The sequence below is a fragment of the Apium graveolens genome, chromosome 11 (genome assembly GCF_009905375.1).
Source record: "Apium graveolens cultivar Ventura chromosome 11, ASM990537v1, whole genome shotgun sequence".
NCBI classification, from domain to species: domain Eukaryota; kingdom Viridiplantae; phylum Streptophyta; class Magnoliopsida; order Apiales; family Apiaceae; genus Apium; species Apium graveolens.
This window is the reverse complement of record NC_133657.1, coordinates 15,562,652-15,583,150: the sequence shown is the minus strand read 5'-3', so window position 1 is coordinate 15,583,150 and position 20,499 is coordinate 15,562,652. Positions and strand designations below refer to the sequence as shown.

The following is a 20,499-nucleotide window of genomic DNA, read 5'->3' as shown; positions in this document are numbered from 1 at the left end:
TACTTGTTTTTTAATATATATATAATTTTAAAAAATATCCTTGCAATAAGTGCATCACACTGATTTTAGGTTTGTTTATATTATAATCAAAATATTGAAAATTTTATTTTGCGGTCACCACACATGTTATTTCTTTGCTTATAAGCAATACAATAATTTTATTTTCAAAAATTTTCTTAAACAATAACATGAATTTTTAATGATTTATTTATGTGAATATAGAATAAATTTGCTATTATTATTAGTGAAGATGATGCCTAGAAAATTGGCCAGAAAATTTTGGAATTATTTTAAACGTACTTCACGTTTTATTCTCGTACTATTTTTTTTTTAAAATAACCTTTTTCACAAAGAGAAAAACAACGGGCCGGGCCCAAGACTTGCTGGTCAGCTGGTGTCAGAGAAACAGACAAGCAGTGTAAAACACACGCCGCTGGTGCGCGTGTACCACATCTGCCCAACCTCGTCCAACATAAACTAAGTAATTAAGACATGGGTGGCGTTTGTTTAGACAAGTAAAAGAAAAAGGGGTGCAATTATGGTCAAAACCCACAAACTAATCCTAAATTAAAACACCAGATTGAGACATCATATAACCCTTGTATCTATAGTATCTATCTAGCAATTCTTATTGGGAAAACAAAAAGCAGTGTGTGCAATATAGAATTATATATACATCCACAAATAGAGAGAGAGTAGAGAGAGAGGGAGAGAAATGAGAGCAAAGATGATTAGTGGAAAGCGAAAAACTGTTGGTTCGAGTGTTCTTGATTTATGTTTTATTCAACTACACTCCAATTTTTTCTTCATTCTTGTTATTAATTATACACACAACTACATTATTAATACATGTACACAACATACATCTATTACTACTCCTTGTACTTGTACTCCAACTCAGATTAAATTTATTTTATTACATGCTATTTCTTCTATCATCATCAACATTTTCTTTGTTATTCTTTCTTGTTCAAATCTCACCGCTCATCTCTATCTCCCCACTTTTTTCATATTTGTTGATGCTACTAGTAATCTTTTTTTTTTTTATTCAAGATCATTTTATTCCGAGTTGTGTGAGTGAGAGAGAGATAGATAGAGAGAGATCTTTATAAAAGTCTTGTTTTTAGAGAGAGACAGGTGCACTTAAAAATACCCAATTCTTACTTTTTGCAAGAATGCCCTAAATTCTATATCTTTCAGCTAACCCTAGAATTTTGGCCTATGTGGGCTGCTGTTTTCTCAACTTTGATCTGCTGTTGTGTGTGTGTATATGTTATAGACATACTAAAGATTGGGGTTTAGAGGGAGAGGAGATTGATCTTGAGCTATGGAGGAAGGTAAAGAAGATGTGGACAAGGGAGTTGAAGGTGAAGGGAAGGTGAAAAGAAAGATGAAGACTGCTTCTCAGTTGGAGCTGCTTGAGAATACTTATGCTAGTAAGTTTCTATACTTGCTTGTATGTATGTAAACATTTCTGTTGATTTTTTAGTTGAGTTGATTAATTGAGTTGATTAATGTTCAATGTATGTTAGTGGAAACATATCCATCAGAGGCATTGAGAGCAGAGTTGTCTGTGAAATTGGGGCTTTCGGATCGACAGTTGCAGATGTGGTTCTGCCATAGGAGGTTAAAAGATAGGAAGCCAACGCCTCCAAAGAGGCCGCGGAAAGATTCTTCGCCTGTTGCTGGTTTGGGTTCGTCTGTTGGTGTTGGTTTTGGGGATGAGATTAGAGGATTTAGTCAGGTTGGAAATGATTTTCCATCTGGTTCGGTTTCTGGGTCAAGTTCATTTAGTCACATTGACTTGCAGAAGAGAATGAATGTACCGAAAATTGGAGCTGATATGCTAGAAATGAAGAGGTATTATGAGCCACCCCAAGCACTATCTGAGCTTCGTGCTATTGGTTTTGTAGAGGCGCAGTTAGGGGAGCCATTGAGAGAAGATGGGCCTATACTTGGATTGGAGTTTGATCCCCTGCCACCCGGAGCATTTGGAACCCCTATTGGTATATCCGATTATCCTTCATGCATTATTTTTTAATAAATTTAGTGCTATTTAAGTTGGCACTTCTTTCACTTAACGTACCAAGATATTGTTGTAAATGTAGTAGATATACCCTTCCTAGACCTTTATGAACTCAGCAATTTGGAAACAAACGCATCAGTGGTGATATTAAAAACTTATGCATAAATTTTTAGTTTGCGAATCTTTTAACTGTTAGTAATAAACTAAACCCAGTAGTTTTGGAAAGTATTAAGCCCTGTATACTAGGATTTGATAAATGACTTTATTGCTTAGACTTTGGGTTTTTAAGGGAAGAAAATGTCATGTCTGAATTAAATATCAGAAGAATATTATATTTAGATTGCTCCATTCTTCTGAGATATTCATGTGGCATTCAGAGCAATATGATCAAATTCTATTGCCAGCTTTTATGCTGATTCTCAACATGTAATATTATTAATGACCCTTGGCCCGGTTACGGGGATGTTTTATGGGACACAAACATTTAATTAGTTCCTCCCTATCCACAAAATATGGCCGATCTCAATTTTTAAATCAATGTGATATGAATTTGTTTTTTTTTTTTTTTTAATTTGGATAGTTAATAATAGTAATAGGATATTCCAGTGATGTTTGAGATCAGCCAACTTTGTGGGATTGTGAAAAGAATATAGGATGTTTTATTCATTTGGCTTGTGAAGTCGTGAGATTTTACTCTGTCTCTTTTGTTAGATAATCGCAAGTATGTTGATTTGTTTTCAGCCGTGCTAAGTTGTACTAATCTTTTTAAAGATGTAGAGTTTCAACCTCTGACTGCACTCTGGTGCTGTATAAGTTATTTGTTTAGTTTTGTTAGTTGTCTTAGGCATTGGGTTTAGTATTTTTCCGGATAATGGTGATACTAATCTATTGTGCATTTCAGGATAACGGTGATACAAGGCTATTATTTTCAGTTGGTTTTATGTTATTTGTTTAGTGTGTTTTCTCTTGGTCTAGCATTGAATGCCATGCCTGATCCGGGGGTCACGTGAATCCTTTCCTATAAAATTCATTCAAGTGAAGTGTTTTTTATTTTGGACTTGCGTTGTATGCCATTACTGATTTTCTGGTCAGGCAAATCCTTTCTCAAAAAGCTGGCTTCAAAGACAAGAAGCAAATGGAATTTTAACTTGTCTACATTAGTTAGATAATCCTTTTCTTTGCAAAAGCATCAAAATTTAATTTCTTGAAATTGGACCAAGTGTTTATGAAGTTTTTCTTTATATCTTTTTGATTTGCTTCACATTTCTGACAAAGAAACATGGATGAGAAAGTTACAAATAGATGTACTTGGTACTCATGAAGTGATTGATTTAAGACTTAGAACATGCTTTGGTAGTAGCTCTAGGTTGATAAAGGCTTCTCAACTCTCATTCTTATCAACATGAGTATGAATATTTGGTTATATGTACTAGTGATGCCTAATAGTGTCACATGCAGCAGTGACATCTGGGAAGCAGAAATCAGCTGGACGGCATTTTGAGGTCAAGCTATATGAACGCCTGAATGCCAAGCCAATTAAGGTTTGAAGATTTCTTCTTCTTGTTAGTTGTAAATAATACCTACAGTTGCTCAACTGGAATGCATACTTGTGTATGACATTTCACTGTAGATTCCCGCATAAGACTTCAAATATGACTTGTTAGCTGGAGCTTCATGGGGCGTAGTTTCTGTTTATTTGTGGTACCTATATATTTAAGCAAAATATAGCTAAAGTATTATAGTATTCAGATTGTAGCTGAGTGTCTGTATGTGTTTCATACTTTATTTATATAGACATTTCATTGGTAGGCTGGATAGGTTATGATCTTAGATATCACACACTCATGCAATTTAGTTTTAGTTTTCTGCAAGGCTTGTAAAGTTTTAGGTTATATTGATATGGTAAGAATGTGCTATATACAGTTAATAAACTGAATAGGTCCACTGATGAGAAAAGTAAGAGGTGTTTCAGAGATGATCTTATATATTTACCTTGATAGAAAATCTGCTGTTGTGTGGAATCTATTTATATATATATGCATGTGTATTTTTTTTTACTTTCTTAAATTGTGAAGCAAGGAAAAAGTGCATTGTAACGTAATTAATACTCTCACTTAAATCTTGGATCTATTATCCTCTCGTTCTTTTGCGTACTGGTTTCTCTTACCTTTTATCTATCATCTTAACTATTCTCTCACCTTATCTATATTTATCTATTTTGATTTGTTCTCCAATTTTTACTTTTTAATAATTCTCTTATGCTTTCTCTATCTAGGAAAGCCTTGCGTATTTACTAAATATGTAAGCGTTTTCTCTCCTGAAAACTTCAATAAAAATATTTCCATCCTATCAAGTTTTAAAAGAGAACTGTTCACAATTTTACTACCACGTCTTGTATGTTTTTTTTCAAACCTATAAGGACTTGCATTTGAAATTGGACACAGGAAAACATAAAAAGAATATCAAAATTAGTGCTAAATTTGCTTATTTCCCTGTTTGACCAAATTTTTTTAGTCTCAGTGTCTCATTTGGTAAGTAAGAGTATGGCATGTTAGAGTCATGATTCATGTGTTGCTCTATAATGTCCAACAATGCAGTCTGTTGGTTTGGAACAGATAGTCAATGGTGTCTTTTTCTCTGGTAGTAAAGATTGGTATTTACTTAGCATCCAAAAATCTGTACAATGACTGGACAATGGTCTGTGTACAGGCTTCTGCGAGGGCTTTTCATGAATACCAGTTTCTTCCTGAGAAGCCATGTGTTAGAAGTGATACACATGAAAGACCTGTGTCGTCAAATTATCACAACTCACCAGCTCATCTTCCTAGTACCCATATTTTATCAGCAAATTTAAGGTTAGTCGGACATGGTAATGAGCAGTCACCATCTGCATATGGTTTCCAAGTTCCATTGCCAAACTTAAGTCTATTGCCACAGCAAGGAAGGCAAGGACACCTCTTGGCATCGACCTCGACAGATCATGATACTAGTCCAATAAAACACTCATTTCCTGTCATCGGTGGAGATGCTCATCCTGTTTCTCACCCAATTTCTGGATTTGAAAGTTCATTTGTACCATCTGAAAGGTGTGTCAGCCTAGATGATGACATATTGCGGATTGAAAAGAAGCGCAAGGTTCGCTAATTCACTCGTCATGTATCTATAAATAAACATACATAATCCCTGTAAAATATTACAAAAGTCATGATTTTTAGGTGTAAAATATTTTTTTGCAGTTTGATGAGGCTAGGATAGCAAGGGAAGTGGAAGCCCATGAGAAAAGGATCCGAAAAGAGCTTGAGAAGCAAGATATACTGATGCGGAAGGTCTTGATTTTATAAATCTCTCTTTATTATTTTGTTGATGGTAAGTGCTGTATATATTGATATTCTAAAGATTGTTTTAAGAGAGAAGAACAAATGAGGAAAGAAATGGAGAGGCAGGATCGTGAAAAGCGTAAAGAAGAGGAAAGGCTATTGCGTGAGAAGCAACGCGAGGAGGAGAGGTTTCAGAGGGAACAAAGGCGTGAATTGGAAAGACGGGAGAAATTTTTACAGAAAGAATCTATTAGAGTAAGTTCTGCATGTACTTCTGTAATATATTTTCATTTCATCACTGCTGATTTATATGCATGTAACCAACGTTTGTTTTGTTTTCTAACAGGCTGAAAAATTGAGAATAAAAGAAGAAATGCGCAGAGAGAAGGAAGCTGCAAGACTTAAACTAGCTAACGAAAGGGCTACTGCTCGAAAAATTGCTAAAGAGTCGATGGAACTGATTGATGATGAACGTGTAGAACTTATGGATATTGCTGCCTCTAGAAAAGGGTTGCCCTCAATATTGTCTCTTGATAGTGACACTTTGCAAAATCTCGAGTTATTCAGAGGTAGTTCCTTTGATAAATGTAGAGATACTATCTCAAATGTTATGTGCTTACTGCTTGCTCTAGTTACAATATTTTAGTAAATGGTATGCTCTTCTTAAAAATAAAGAAGAATTCAGCTGTGTTGTTTCACTAGATTCATATTCCTGCACTTTCTTACTTACAAGCAAATACAAAAGGAATCTGGTACTTGTTAAGGATGTCTCTGCATATTAAATATTCTATGAGATGAGATTGTTTTTACAATAGCCTTCAGAAAAAGTATACATGGACTAGCCTAAGAGTTTCATGTTTTTCTTATGTTTCCTCTGCTCCTGTCCAAATCTAATTGCTCTTACTTTATGTGGTTTTGGTTATGGATGCAAAAAAGTGAGTTCAGTTGTTCCTTAGTTGTGTTTCTTTCATTGGGTCATGTACCATAATTTTAACTCATAAAGCTAGGACCGAGGAGGTAGTGTAAAATTTGTATTTGCACTTTATTTTTCTGTGTGGATGTTTAGACTCCATTATTTATGACAGCTTTTTGTTACTTACATTTTGATTGACAAGTTATATCTTTATTAATAGAGAAACAAAATGTTTTTTTTTGCTAAATATAGAGAAACATAATGTTGACTCTAAGACATTGATGTTCTAAAGTGTAACTGATAAATACCCGAAAACCCCTAAGCCTGCTACTGCACCCGAGCTAGAGCCACTCATTTGATGTAGAAATTGAAAAGGATGTAGGAGAAGCTATACACACACACACACATAGCTCTATAAGTTAGACACCTTATCGGTCTTCTGTTGAAAGAGTCAAAAGGATTGTGAAGCTAGACTGAATGGAAAGTACCCTTCGCCAAAATTATTCAGATACTGGTGTTTTGAGAAACTATGTTGGTGCAATATTAACATAAAGAGCCACTTTTATCATACATTTTTCTGCAAATTGCACCTTGAATTAAGTACTTAATTGCTGGCCGTCTGTAGATCTGGTATGTTGAAAAGAATAAACAGAGGAATACAGGAGAAAAAATCTTTTTTGTTGCATAGGAGTCTTTTCTCAACAGAGTAGGTCTAGGGAGTACGCTAATCAAGATTTGGTTATTGCTTTACACCGAGGATTCTTGGTTTGATTATTAACAAGTATTTCTGTCTGATTTTAATGTACTCTGCTTCCTCTTTATATTTGTCTGATATTACATTCGTTTTTGTTATCCTAATAAATGCTATACTCAGATTTGCTCATTGAATTCCCCCCAAAGTCCGTTTGCTTAAAGAGACCATTTGCAGTTCAACCCTGGACTCATTCCGACAAGAACGTTGGCAGCCTTTTCATGGTGAGCATTATTTTACACCCCCCCCCCCGTCTCTCTCTCACTCACACAAGGTAGGTACACATGTGCCACTTTGTGCTATCTCAAGCATTAACGCTTGTATGGTTTCTTTGCTAATCAATATTAAAGCATTGTCTGTGTTTTACACACACATACAAGATACGTACATGTGCCTTCTTTCGTTTGTTTTCTTAAAAATTCTCTTCTATTTTGTAGGAACTTTGTGATTGATCTCATTATCTTTAAAAATTACGTGTTCTATTATAAAAATGATATTTGTACATGTTACTTATAATACAGAAACCGAATTCTCTCTCTGAACTTAATTTTCTCTAATGCTCTTCTTCGCACATATTTTAGGCTTATGTTTTCTGTTTTTTAAGGCCGTATCTTATAATTGATCAATAAAGCTAATAGTCTTTCCAACTATGTGATACACCTAATCTTTCAACCTTCGCTACAGGTCTTTATATAAAATGTTCTATGCAGTTAACTTGTCTACATTGTACAGGTCTGGAGATTTTTGGTTACTTTTGCAGATGTTCTTGGAATTTGGCCATTTACCATTGATGAGTTTGTCCAGGCTTTTCATGATTATGTAAGCTCTCTCAGTGCTCAGGAATAGATTAAACTAAAAATTGTATCTTGTTCTTGGAATTTATCTTGCAATATCTTCTTTTATGTTACTCAGGATTCAAGGTTGTTGGGTGAGATACATGTAGCTCTCCTTAAATGTATCATTAAAGATATTGAAGATGTTGCAAGAACACCCTCCATCGGATTGGGAACAAATCAAAATAGTGCTGCTAATCCTGGAGGGGGACATCCTCAAATTGTTGAAGGGGTTAGTTCTGCTCTGTACTCGCTCTATTTCTGACTTTCTTATATCCAGTATTTGTTGAAGTATTAATGTATTTTGCATCAGGCATATGCCTGGGGTTTTGATATCCGCAGCTGGCAGCGACATTTAAATCCGATAACTTGGCCAGAAATATTGCGTCAATTTGCTCTTGCTGCAGGCTTTGGGCCAAAATTGAAGAAAAGGAGTGCTGAACAAGCATATCTTCGTGACGAAATTGAGGTGTGATGTCTATTATATATTGTTGTGTATTTACGTCTACCCATGATAGAAGATGGGTAATCTCTCTTTCTTGTTATCATTAAATTAGTTTGTCTTTGTTGTATGTGATATACTAGAGGTTCATAAAGGCACACATGCAAATCATTTTAGACACTGTTTCAAGTAATTAATTTTTTTCCTTGGTTGGATTTATTTAGCTGGATCATGCTGATTGAAATATCATTAATTTATCACTTTCTTATTTAAACATATGATTTGGTTATATATAATAGAATAATTTCTTGGTGATGCAAACTATCAGGAAGCCTTGTTCATATCTGTAGCTTCACAAAGCTTTTATAAGAGGCAGTAAATTTTCCCAATTTTAAGTGCAGGGTAATGATGGTGAGGATGTCATTCTGAAATTACGCAATGGATCTGCTGCTAAAAAAGCTCTTGCCATTATGCATGAACGGGGATTTTCTAATCCACGGAGATCTAGGCATCGGTTGACGCCCGGTACAGTAAAGTATGCTGCATTTCATGTTCTTTCGCTAGAGGGTGGCCGAGGTCTTACTATATTAGAAGTTGCAGACAAGATTCAAGTAAGTTGACACGATTTACATAGGTGATCATGACGAAGTGTTTAACTTTATAGTGCATGTTTTTAAATATATAAGTGTAATTCCTATGATAGACTTCTGGTCTCCGAGATCTCACAACAAGCAAGACACCGGAAGCATCAATTGCTGCTGCCCTGTCAAGGGATTCAAAGCTTTTTGAGAGAGTAGCTCCATCAACGTATTGTGTACGTGCCCCTTACAGAAAGGACCCTGCTGACGGCGAGGCATTACTTACTGCAGCCAGGGAAAAAATTCAGGTATATAAGAACGGAATTTTAGAAGGAGAAGAAGTTGAGGATGTTGATAAAGATGAAGCAGACAGAGATGATGATTCTGAAAGCGATATTGCCGAAGAGCTGGAAGTTGAGGATGTAGGTATTAAATTAAAGCCAAACAAAGATATTTCTACTTGCAATCCGACCGATTTACAGTTGGAAATTAAATCTGCGAACGAAGAAGAGATATTTCAGGAGGCTTCAGAACCTTCACACCATCATGTTGAAAATGTTGGGATGACATCATTGCAATCTAATGACTTGAATGATGCAAAATGTATTGGCAGTTCTCTTGACAGATCTGTTGATACTGCTGTGATTCACAGTGCAGAAATAGGTCCTTATCAGGAAGACACTGTGATTGATGAGAGTCAGTCTGGTGAACCATGGGTTCAAGGGCTTGTGGAAGGAGAGTACTCTGATTTGAGTGTTGAGGAGCGTCTTAATGCCCTTGTTGCCTTGATAGGTGTGGCAAATGAAGGAAATTCAATTCGCATCGTCCTAGAGGTACTGCTGTATCTGTTGTTGCAATGGGTTTATAAACTGAATTTATTTATTTATTTATTTATTTGAGGTCTGAGAACTGAGAGCTTTACAGGATCGCATGGAAGCAGCAAATACACTGAAGAAACAAACGTGGGCTGATTCTCAAATTGATAAGCGTCGCATGAAGGAGGACTATGTCATGAAGATTCCATATTCATCTATTATTTGTAGCAAGGGTGAACAAACCATCTCCAGTTCGGTTGGAGTTGGAAGGCAAAGTTCATCTGTTATTGATGGTAACAGTGATTTCTCATCCTTACATTCCGAGGTCAAGCATGAACACTTGGGTGATCTTTACATCAATTCAACTAGTCTGCCTGCTGAAAGATGTTTGTCAGTGCAAGAGTTGCCAGCTGGCACCGACAATTATCCACTTCAGCAAGCTGTGTATGCTGCAGAAAAGTCAAGGTCGCGTTTAAAGGCTATGATCCTACATAAGGCAGAGGAGATGTATGTATACAGGTCTTTGCCTCTTGGGCAAGACCGCAGACGTAACCGTTACTGGCAGTTTATCACGTCTGCTTCTCCAAATGATCCTGGGACAGGTAGGATCTTTGTACAGTTGTGCGATGACTGTTGGAGGATTATCGATTCCGAAAAGGTAACAAGAACTTATGGGTTTTTAGATAGATATAGAATAACCATTTTCTAGTTAAGTACATATAGCACCTTTTAATATGAGTTCCTGTAGCCAGTAAGAGAGTAAATTTGTGCCTAACTTTATTTTTCCTTGCACGCTCTGTAAATACTTGTGTCATCTAACTTTTAAGTCAGTCGAGTGAGCATAAGACCCAGCCTCAAACCCAAATGGAAAGAGTTCCATACATTCTTGGAGTTGTAATTGGAGTACCTCCTCTAGACCTTTGGCTTTCCGTGGGCAGTAGGGTTTGATAACATCTAAGCTCATTAACAAGCATGTTCATTAACCGAAATAACTCGTTTAGGCTGAAATATTGAGTTTTCTTTTGAACTTGTTTTGTTCTTTTTAGTCAGGTAGGGACAATATATGTTTCATTCGGTTGCAATCATTGTTTCTTACTGTCTCGTGTGCTGATGCACGAGTATTTCTTTACTTCAGTCATTTCCCCTGAAAGATTGCACTTTTTTGATATATGTTCTTGTTACTTGTAAAATATCACAATATCTTGAAATAATGAATGTTGTTTTTTTCTCATACTAGGTTAATCATCATGGACTCACCTTTGTATTTCTTAATGCATACAGGATTTTGATGCACTGTTGGCTTCTTTGGATGTTCGTGGTCTAAGAGAGTCTCACCTGTTCTCGATGTTGCAAATGATTGAAATGTCTTTCAAGAAAACTGTCAGGAAGAACTTATGCTGTGTTTCCTGGCAAAAAATTGAAGAATCTGTTGAAACAAAGGTTACAGAAGTGAATTCTGATTACAAGTCATGTACTGTCGACAGTCCTAACAGCGGTATCTGTGTATCGAACCCGGACATGCCCGAATTATCATCATCTTTTAAGATTGAAGTGGGGAGTAATGAAAAAGAGAGAAAGGATGCCCTGAAGCGATACCAAGAATTTGAGAAGTGGATGTGGAAAGAATGTTATAATCCATCAATATTGCGTGCCATCAAACACGGGAAAGCAAGAGGCAAACCAGTGTTTAGTGTTTGTGACTTGTGTCGATCTTTATTTACATTTGAAGAGTGCTGCCCTTGTCAATATACCTCTAAAATTAATGCTGGAGATTCAAATATTTCTGAAAACGTTGATTGCAAAGAGAAAGTGAGCGGAGAAGCTCAAATAACAAATTCATCCCTTGAAGTGAGATTAAGATTACTTCTTGCGCAGTTATCATCAATTGAGGTATAAATGCTGATTTCATGTTAGAATTCAAATTGGGATCCAGATTTCTAATTAACTACTTAAATAAACATATATTGTGTAATATACAGTTTAAGCTATATGAAGTCTTAAAAAAAGCAGAATAAACTTTTAAAAGGGTGGCACAGCATTAAGATCTTATTATCCACTATAATAACTTTATTGTCGAAATCTGTTGGCTTAATAGGTTTCAATTCCAAATGAAGCTCTTCAGTCTGTTTGGTCAGATGACTCAAGAAAATCATGGGGTATGAAGCTGCAAACTGCAACATCAGCTGAAGAACTTCTCCAGGCCAGTTCTCTATAACTATTCCGAAAACATAATGCGTGGTTGTTATCACTTCTACCCTCACAACAAATGACGGGTCTTGAGTTTTCTTGTCAAATTGATCATCTTTTAACTGCAAATCAAAAGTTATACTTTTATATATTTCCATTTAAAAAATCAATCTTACGATTGTATCAGTTGTAGTTTCTTATGATATGCAAAAAAAGAAAATTGTAGTTTCTTATATACAATATTATTGTTTTTGTTAGATTTTTCTTAGTTGTTTATTTTCTTATCCCTTACTGTACTTCATATCAATGCTTCACGTAGGCAAATTAAAAGACGGGTGCATGTGATCCATTCTTCGAACCAAAAATGGGCCCTTGAGTGTGGTCTTAATATATAATATAAGATCCAGTTGGGGTTTTCGAATGCACTGGGTATGACCCTCAAAAATTTCTTCAGTTAAGATTATTATTGTTTTCCATTTAGAACGGAAAAAGAGTAGGATTTTGAGGTGTAGATTGGGTCAAGGTCCCAGGGGTCCATATATTAGTATCAAAGTGAATGTTTGAGCAGCGACCGCTCACTCTTTCATTCTCTTGTTGCCTAATGCGAGTTCTTTAAAGTTTGAAGAAAACACTGTGCCTGTAGATATTCTTAGTTCCTAGTAGAATGGTTAAAAATGAATATTTTTAGGCGATTATATTAAATCATTTATACTCTCCTAGTCATTTGCCTTCATTGTAACTGAGGGTTTATTCCATTTTAAATATCCGATTTCTGATTTCTAATTTCTGATTTCTAATTTCTGATACCAAACTTTCTTTTTCAGATTCTGACTTGGTTAGAGGGTGGCATAAAGAGAGACTTTCTGTTATCAGATTATGAAACTACTAGTGAATTGTTAGTTTCTATTGACTCAACTGGGTCCAAAACTCATGGTACCCTTACTTCTGAAGTGGTTCCTGTGCTCCCATGGTTACCTCGAACAACATCTTCAATAGCACTAAGGCTCATGGAACTTGATTCCTCTATTTGTTATCTATTGAGCCAGAAAGAGGATTCCGAGAAGGAGAAAGGGTACTCAGAGTTAATGGTATGTATTCCGTTTTGCAAATTTTCTTAGTGGTGGGCAAATGTAACTATTCTGTGTCCATATTTTGACGTCTCAACAGAAATAAGGAATACATACATTGACGTCCATCTTTTGACTTTTAAATAATTTATACAGTTGCATATTATATTTTTATGCATCGTTGACTTATCTTAGATGGATGGAATTCTTGATAAGTGTTATGTTATGTTAAATTGGGCATGGGTGGGTAGCACATGGAGGTTTCCTGATGGTGAATTTTGTTGTACTAGTATTCCTCTTGTATCAGACTTTAATGTTTGGTATTATGTTGTTAAAAGAGATAGAAGATCCAATTAGTGGCGCAGGTATACTGATTGGTCATGTGTTTGAGTCCTGATACCCTTGTTTTCTCTAATACTTTCCCCCATATTCTCATATACTTTGTTAAATCGCAGAAAAAACCATAATTTAGACACCAAGGTAATGTTCATGAACTCATAGGGTTCTACTCTCTAATTTCAAAATGAGTTTTTAAGCTGGGTGAGTGTTAAAAAAATATAAGATCTTAATAGTGGCTTTCCGAGACCCCAAGAAGGCCTTAAAACTTGAGAGAGCGGTACTAACATACTACCTCCATCCCAAAAAGGTTTGCCCTTTGACTTTTTCACGCATTTTAATGGCTTTGGAAAAGGTACGTTTGAATTTGTATAAAAATATAAAGTTGATACTTTTATGCAAAACATTTTTTTTTAAAAAAAATAGTACTTATAAGTACCTTTTCCATGCTCTTAAAATGCATGCAAAAAGAAGCGGGTTAAACAAAAGGGGACGGAGGGAACATATGTAGTCTTTCAGTCTTTAACAATATGAAGATTTTGAAAAATCACAATTTCTACATGAAACTTATATAATAATCAGAGTGGTTGGATTATGATAGTTCTTTTAAATGCAAGTAATAGTTGCAAGTCTTGTGTATGTATGCTTTCTCAGAAGTTTAGATGTTTCTAGAACGAGAGAACAATCAATTGGCATATTGGCAGTTTTTCTTGTCCTTCTTCATTTCTTGTTCTTTTTCATAACATTTTTTTCCTACTCAAATATATGATTGAGAGCCGCTAATTTTTCAATATGTACAGACTGTTCCATCAAGCTTTGCTGTTGTAGAAAAATATATTTCTGAGGAAATAGTGGCAGAAGCTTCACATGATGCTGGTTCTCTGCAGCAAGAAGCATGTTTTAAAACAAGCGGGTTCAGAAGCTCAGGACAAGGACGCGGGCGGGCAGGAGGTCTCGGGCACAGTTATGGTAGCAGATATCAGAAAAAGGCAAGCCTAGAAGCTGGACCAAAAAATACAACTAATGCAGATGGATTCAAGCAGTTAAAAGGATGGAAGAGTGGAAAAACCCGTGGCCGAGGAGGGCGTAAAAGGGGTCAATGGTCTGTTGGTAGTCGCTCTGCTAAAAATAAGAACAAGGCTATAAACAAATCAACAGGGGTTTCTGGTAATAGAGATAAAACTAAAGATATTAGTTTAGATAGAACTCCAGCGAGTTCTATTCTGAAGTGGAATTCAGAACCAACGTTGGCAGCTTCCAGTCCTGATAAATCTAGCAATTCAGATTTTCGACTTGAGGATAACGATGAGAATGGACTCATGCTCACCTCAGGGGAGTATGATAATATAATGGTGGACAACTATCCTAGCATGTATAATAGCAGGGAATTAGAGTATGAGGTTCATGGTGATGAAGATTATGATGATCGTGCTGAAGAGGAAGAGGCCGACAACGATGATGATATGGATGATCTTGTGGAAGATGAACAGGAAGATGTTCAGAGATATTTTAACGTTTACTCTGACGAAGATGAAAACATGGAGGATATAAACAGAAAACAAACAGGAAACACTGATGACATTACTGAATCGGCCTCAGAATACAGTGAATAAGAAACACCGACAACTATAGTAGGTAGGGGTAGCCATGTACAACCGATGCAGTTTTTTGCTTAAAATGTGTAATCTATGATGGTCGGATGAACTTTCTGCATATTGCATAGTTACTGCAAGAAAAAATTAATTGTAAAACATGTTAGATAAAGTGTCCAAGTTTTAACAGGAGCATCGTTTGTTAAACTTGGAACATTGATACTACAAGGACCTCTAATTCTATTAACTTGGACAAGTGGGTGATTTATGTCAAGTTAGTGGGACAGGATGACCTTGGGGCAAATATAGAAGCTTATCATTGTATATAATTATCTATATTTACTGTTGTAAAAACATATAACTACAAATTATCGCCAATTGCTAAAGTATAATGCATGAGGAACATACATGTAACGTAATCATTCAATGTGAAACAACATTAACAAGGAATCAAGTCGATGAACCATTTGATTATATTGATGGGAAGCTTAATAAGATCCACAGCCGTATCTAGAAGCCATGCACAGCAGAAACAGCAGGGGCACAGACAACTCAGAACAGATCTGCATGCCAATGCCCCCGTTTAACAGTTAGATACAAAAACACTACTATAATTCGAATCAAGTGCCATCCTAATTTTTTATAATTAATAATAATTATGTGTTGCTTACCCTATGATCCAGACAATAACACCGATTAGAGATAGGATCAGGGACAAGAATGCAAAAGGTAATCCCAGTAAAAAGGCCAGGGGTCTGCAATGACAATCTCCCATTATCAGACAAGATCTGAGTTGAGTGTAATAATTATACGGGGTATGAGATTTCAGTTTTTGCTGTGATCACGGTGAGGGACTTATCCGTTCTCCACTCAAGAATGTAACTGAATGAAATATTTGATATTATGAGAACTTTTGGTATTCGAAATTGGGTATCCAAACTTATTTCTAAAAATGTATCAATTTGGAGACAAAATGCCTTAATAAATATAGGGTTGGGCATTCGGGTCGGTTAACCGAACCAAAATTATATTATGAACCGGACCGAACCGAACTGGTTTTGTACCGAACGGACCAATTTTTTTTTAAAAAGTAAAGTTGTATTAAAATTTTAAATAAAAAATTATAAAACTTAAAATACAATTAAAGTAAGGTGATATGTACATTTTTAAGAGTGTATAAATACAATTACAAATTTAAAATTATGATTATAATTTTTAAAATATATGTAAAATATATAATACAATTACAAATTAAAAATTATGATTATAATTTTTAAAATATATGTAAAATATATATAAAATAAAATTATGGTATTTATGATTTGGTCTATTATGTCCAAACAGAAATATTTTTTTACAAGAACCGGACCGAACCGAATTTTATTTCGGTCTATTCGGTCTGAACCGAATAGTCCGAATTTTTGAAAAATCAAGACCGAACCAAACCAAATTAGCATGGTTCGGTTCGGTTTTTCAGTTTCGGTTCGGTTTTACTTAACCCTACCTAAATATCATAACCTAAATCAATGGATCAAAATAACAATCTTACACATACACAATATAGCGTTTTGATAAGATGCCGGAAACACCTATTAATTTACGTTTTTGACATTCCTTTTTCTTTATTTAATGTTTTTAGATTTGAAGAGTATATTGTAATTTAACAAATTTTAATTTTTAAGGATTTAATTTGCCCCTTTAGGATTTTAAAAATATTAAAATTTGAATGAAAGGTTCATGATTTAGGATTTAGGCTTTAGGATTTAGGACTTTAAGCCTTAAAAGCTAGAGACTAAAACCCTAAATCACAGGAGCAAAAAATTTAAACTCTAAATTAAACAATTTTAAAATTTAAGGGTGTAATCTAATTAAATAATTTTAAAATTTAAGGGTGTTGTAACGCCCTCCAGACCCGGGGTATAAGTCTGGGGGTTACTAGCTAATCACCTAATAAAGAAATGTATCTAAACCCCTTTTTAACACTAACCAGGATTTTTTTAGGTTGAAGTATGAAAACAAGAACCACTAACTACTTTATTACAAACCAAATTCAAAATCTTACGAACTCTCTTTATTACAAATCATTGTCTAACCAGTTTTAAACTAACTTCATCTTTTATTCAAACACACACTAACTATCTACACTCCACCTGTTCGGGCAACTCAAAGTTTTCTTCCTGGATTATGATCAATATCTTGGATATGAGAGGATCCCGAGACTTGACCCGCTTCTTTACCACTCGAGTCCTGATGGGTTTCATATTCCTTCTTAACTGAAAACAATAAGGTGAATAACAACAAAAACAAGGGTGAGCCAAAAATTGCTCAACAAGTCCACAAAATATAAACAGTGTTAAAGTAGTATAAATGAATCGGTAATCTGGGTATATCTACAAAGATATAACCCCGCGAGAATAGAAACAATGTCACTATTGGCGAATACAAACGAACTAAACTGGATACAAGTTCGCATCTATACCCTGCTGATCATCCAGGATACAATGCAGATCTATATAGATCTAGTCGGGCACCCAAACACTACGACCAATCTCAAGGATCCGGTTATGTTCCGATCCTTAGGATTAAGTAAACTTAATCCCCAAAAATATTACTATCCAGTCCTTGGAGTAGCAACCAGAACAATTGGTATGCTTCGATATATTCTAATCACCTGAATATATCAATATATGTGAGTAACAATTGGAATATGAATAAGGAATTCAAAGAAAAAGAGAAATCAAGAATCGAAATGAAATATGAACAAGAGAATAACAAGTGTGTATCAGTGTTTATGAACAAGAATCAAAAGTGTGCAAGCGTGATAAGAATCTGAAAAAATATCACTATTCTGAAATTAGAATAGGGGAAAAACTTGTCTTCTGCGCGACTCACTTCAATTATATCACCTTCGTCTATCACCGGCTCAACCTGCCTTGCTAGCTTAGCTTCTTCGATTTGGGTACTTGAATCACTTGGTTTGATGCAGTAATCAGTTTGAAATTGTCGACTGAATCCTTGACCCGACCCTGTTCTTCCCGACCCGATTTGTAGAGAATTTGTGTATTTTCTAAATTTTAATTACTTTATTAATAATAATTAAATAAAAATTAGGATATTGATAGTAGTAAAATTAATAATTTTAGTTAAAATTAAGGCCCTAATTCTACATCTTTTAAAATTAATAAGCCCCTAATTTTTTTATTTTTGAGTATTGAAATTTAATTTATAAATATTTTATATATACAATATATATGTCAAGATTTCCCAAAAATTGTGAATAATGCAAAAATACAAAGAAATGGTATAAATGAAAGTCCTATAATTTTATAAAAATAAAAAATATGATTTTTGTGGGGTTTTTAACACCCAATGGGGCCCGAAAAAGTCTTTTTTCGCGAAATAAGAAAATTTGTAAAATACCTAGATGTTCAGAATAATGCGATGGTAAAAGCCGTTTGATGAAAAATAAGGCCCATTATTTTATTTGAAATATCTGCTTTAAAATTATGATTCGGGTCGTATAACTTTTGAAATGAAAGCTATAAATGCAAAAATAAAGTATCTGAAAAATACCTTAAAAATACTTGGACGACATAGAATACACGTAACACATAGCAATTAGGGTTTGACAGTTAATTACACATAAATGACACATTAACACACATAATTTATTATAAATATAATATAATATAGACGTAAATTTCTCAGACGTTACATTCTTCCCCCCTTAATAGGATTCTGTCCTCAGAATCTCACTACGAAAATGAATGAGGATATTTCTCTAACATTTCACTCTCAAGTTCCCAGGTTGATTTTTCAACCATAGGGTTTCTCCATAAAACTCGCACTAATGACACAGACTTATTTCTCAACACTTTCTCTCGCCGATCTAAAATTCTTATCAGCTGTTCTACAAAAGACAAATCAGGTTAGATATCTACCGGTTCATACTCTATCACATGCCTAGAATCAGGATTATATCGCTTAAGTATCGACACGTGAAACACATTGTAAATATGTTGCATATGAGGCAGTAAAGCTAATTTGTACGCAACTTTTCCCACTTTCTTCAAAATTTCAAATAGTCTGACGTATCGTGGCTTCAATTTACCCTTGTTGCCAAATCTGGTTAATCCTTTCCATGGCGATATTTTGAGTAACACAATCTCCTTCCCAGTAGTCTATATCCTTCCTAGCTTGATCTGCATATTTGCATTGTCTATCTTGTGTTGCATCTAGTCGCTTTCGAATAAGTTCTATCTTTTCTTTAGTCTGTTGGATTAGTTCTAGACCCAAAACCTTGCGTTCTCCAACTTCATCCCAATATACCGGTGATCTGCATTTTCTTCCATATAACGCTTCATACGGTGGCATTCCAATGCTTGCATGATAACTGTTGTTGTAAGAAAATTCAACCAAAGGTAAATGCTCATCCCAACTGCCTTCGAAGTCAATCGCACAAACTCGTAGCATGTCCTCGATTGTTTGGATAGTTCTTTCACTCTGCCCATCGGTTTGCGGATGATACGCGGTACTCATGTTTAATTTAGTTCCAAGACATTCTTGAAATTGTCTCCAAAATCTTGAATTGAAACGGGGATCTCGATCAGACACGATAGATATTGGAATTCCATGTCGCATCACAATTTCCTTGAGATACAAGTGCACTAGCTTGTCGAGCGAAAATATTTCATTAATCGGTAGAAAATGTGCCGACTTTGTTAGTCTGTCAATAATTACCCATATCGCATCATGATTTGCTTTAGTTCTCGGAAGTCCTACCACAAAATCCATCGCTAGATGTTCCCATTTCCATTCCGGAATATCTAATGGTTGCAGTAATCCACTTGGACGTTGATGTTCTGCTTTAACTCGCTGACATGTGTAGCATTTACTTACCCATTCGGCTATGTCCTTCTTCATATTTGGCCACCAAAAATTTTCCTTCAGATCGCGGTACATTTATGTACTTCCTGGATGAATGGAATACTTCGAACTGTGCGCATCTCGCAAGATTTCTTCTTTTAGCTCGGCCACATTAGGGATCCAGATTCTTGATGCGAAGCGTAAAATTCCTTCGTTATCTTTATGGGTTGTGATTTCTTCTCCCGTTAAGTCGTCATCTTGACTCATCACTTCTTCTTGACAGCGTCGAATCTTTCCTAATAATTCTGGTTGAAAAGTCATAGCGTAGATAGCTTCAGTAGATTCATTGGGAACACGAACTTCGATTTCCATCCTGTCAAATTCCTTGGCTAATTCTTCACATGAAGTTAACAGATTCAATCTTTCTTTTTGGCTCAGTGCATCTGCCACAACATTCGCTTTCCCCGGATGATAACTGATCGTAATATCGTAATCTTTAATCAATTCTAGCCATCGGCGTTGTCTCATGTTCAGTTCCTTCTGCGTAAAGATGTTCTTCAGACTCTTATGATCCATGTAGATTTCTCATTTCTCACCGTAGAGATAGTGACTCCAAAGTTTCAATACAAATACGATCGCTGCTAATTCCAGATCATGCGTAGGATATTTTTGTTCATGAGGTTTTAGCTATCTCGAAGCATATGCAATGACGTTACCGTGTTGCATCAGTACACATCCTAATCCACGGTATAAAGCATTACTGTAAATGACAAAAT

At 35.3% G+C, this 20,499-nt stretch overlaps 2 protein-coding genes across 3 annotated transcripts; one reads left to right on the top strand and one right to left on the bottom strand.

Annotated features, from left to right (window-relative positions):
• Positions 1–575: 575 nt before the first annotated feature.
• LOC141697396 (homeobox-DDT domain protein RLT2) lies at positions 576–15,049 on the top strand. 2 transcript variants are annotated; one of them, XM_074501757.1, is made up of 18 exons: positions 576–1,436; positions 1,533–2,006; positions 3,488–3,567; positions 4,736–5,161; positions 5,263–5,352; positions 5,434–5,598; positions 5,690–5,912; positions 7,131–7,231; positions 7,740–7,826; positions 7,920–8,072; positions 8,154–8,309; positions 8,684–8,893; positions 8,986–9,693; positions 9,785–10,333; positions 10,957–11,565; positions 11,771–11,875; positions 12,687–12,950; positions 14,066–15,049. In XM_074501757.1, exons 1-18 carry the CDS (start codon positions 1,328–1,330, stop codon positions 14,876–14,878), a joined length of 5,322 nt encoding a protein of 1,773 aa, XP_074357858.1. In that variant the 5' UTR covers positions 576–1,327; the 3' UTR covers positions 14,879–15,049. The 2 variants fall into 2 exon arrangements, with proteins under 2 accessions (XP_074357858.1, XP_074357857.1); XM_074501756.1 differs by having other exon boundaries at positions 3,485–3,567.
• A 126-nt stretch (positions 15,050–15,175) lies between these two features.
• Positions 15,176–15,710, bottom strand: LOC141697399 (signaling peptide TAXIMIN 2-like). The gene is made up of 2 exons (XM_074501758.1): positions 15,529–15,710; positions 15,176–15,420 (listed from the first exon to the last, which is right to left on the bottom strand). Exons 1-2 carry the CDS (start codon positions 15,630–15,632, stop codon positions 15,297–15,299), a joined length of 228 nt encoding a protein of 75 aa, XP_074357859.1. The 5' UTR covers positions 15,633–15,710; the 3' UTR covers positions 15,176–15,296.
• Between the last annotated feature and the right edge of the window lie 4,789 nt (positions 15,711–20,499).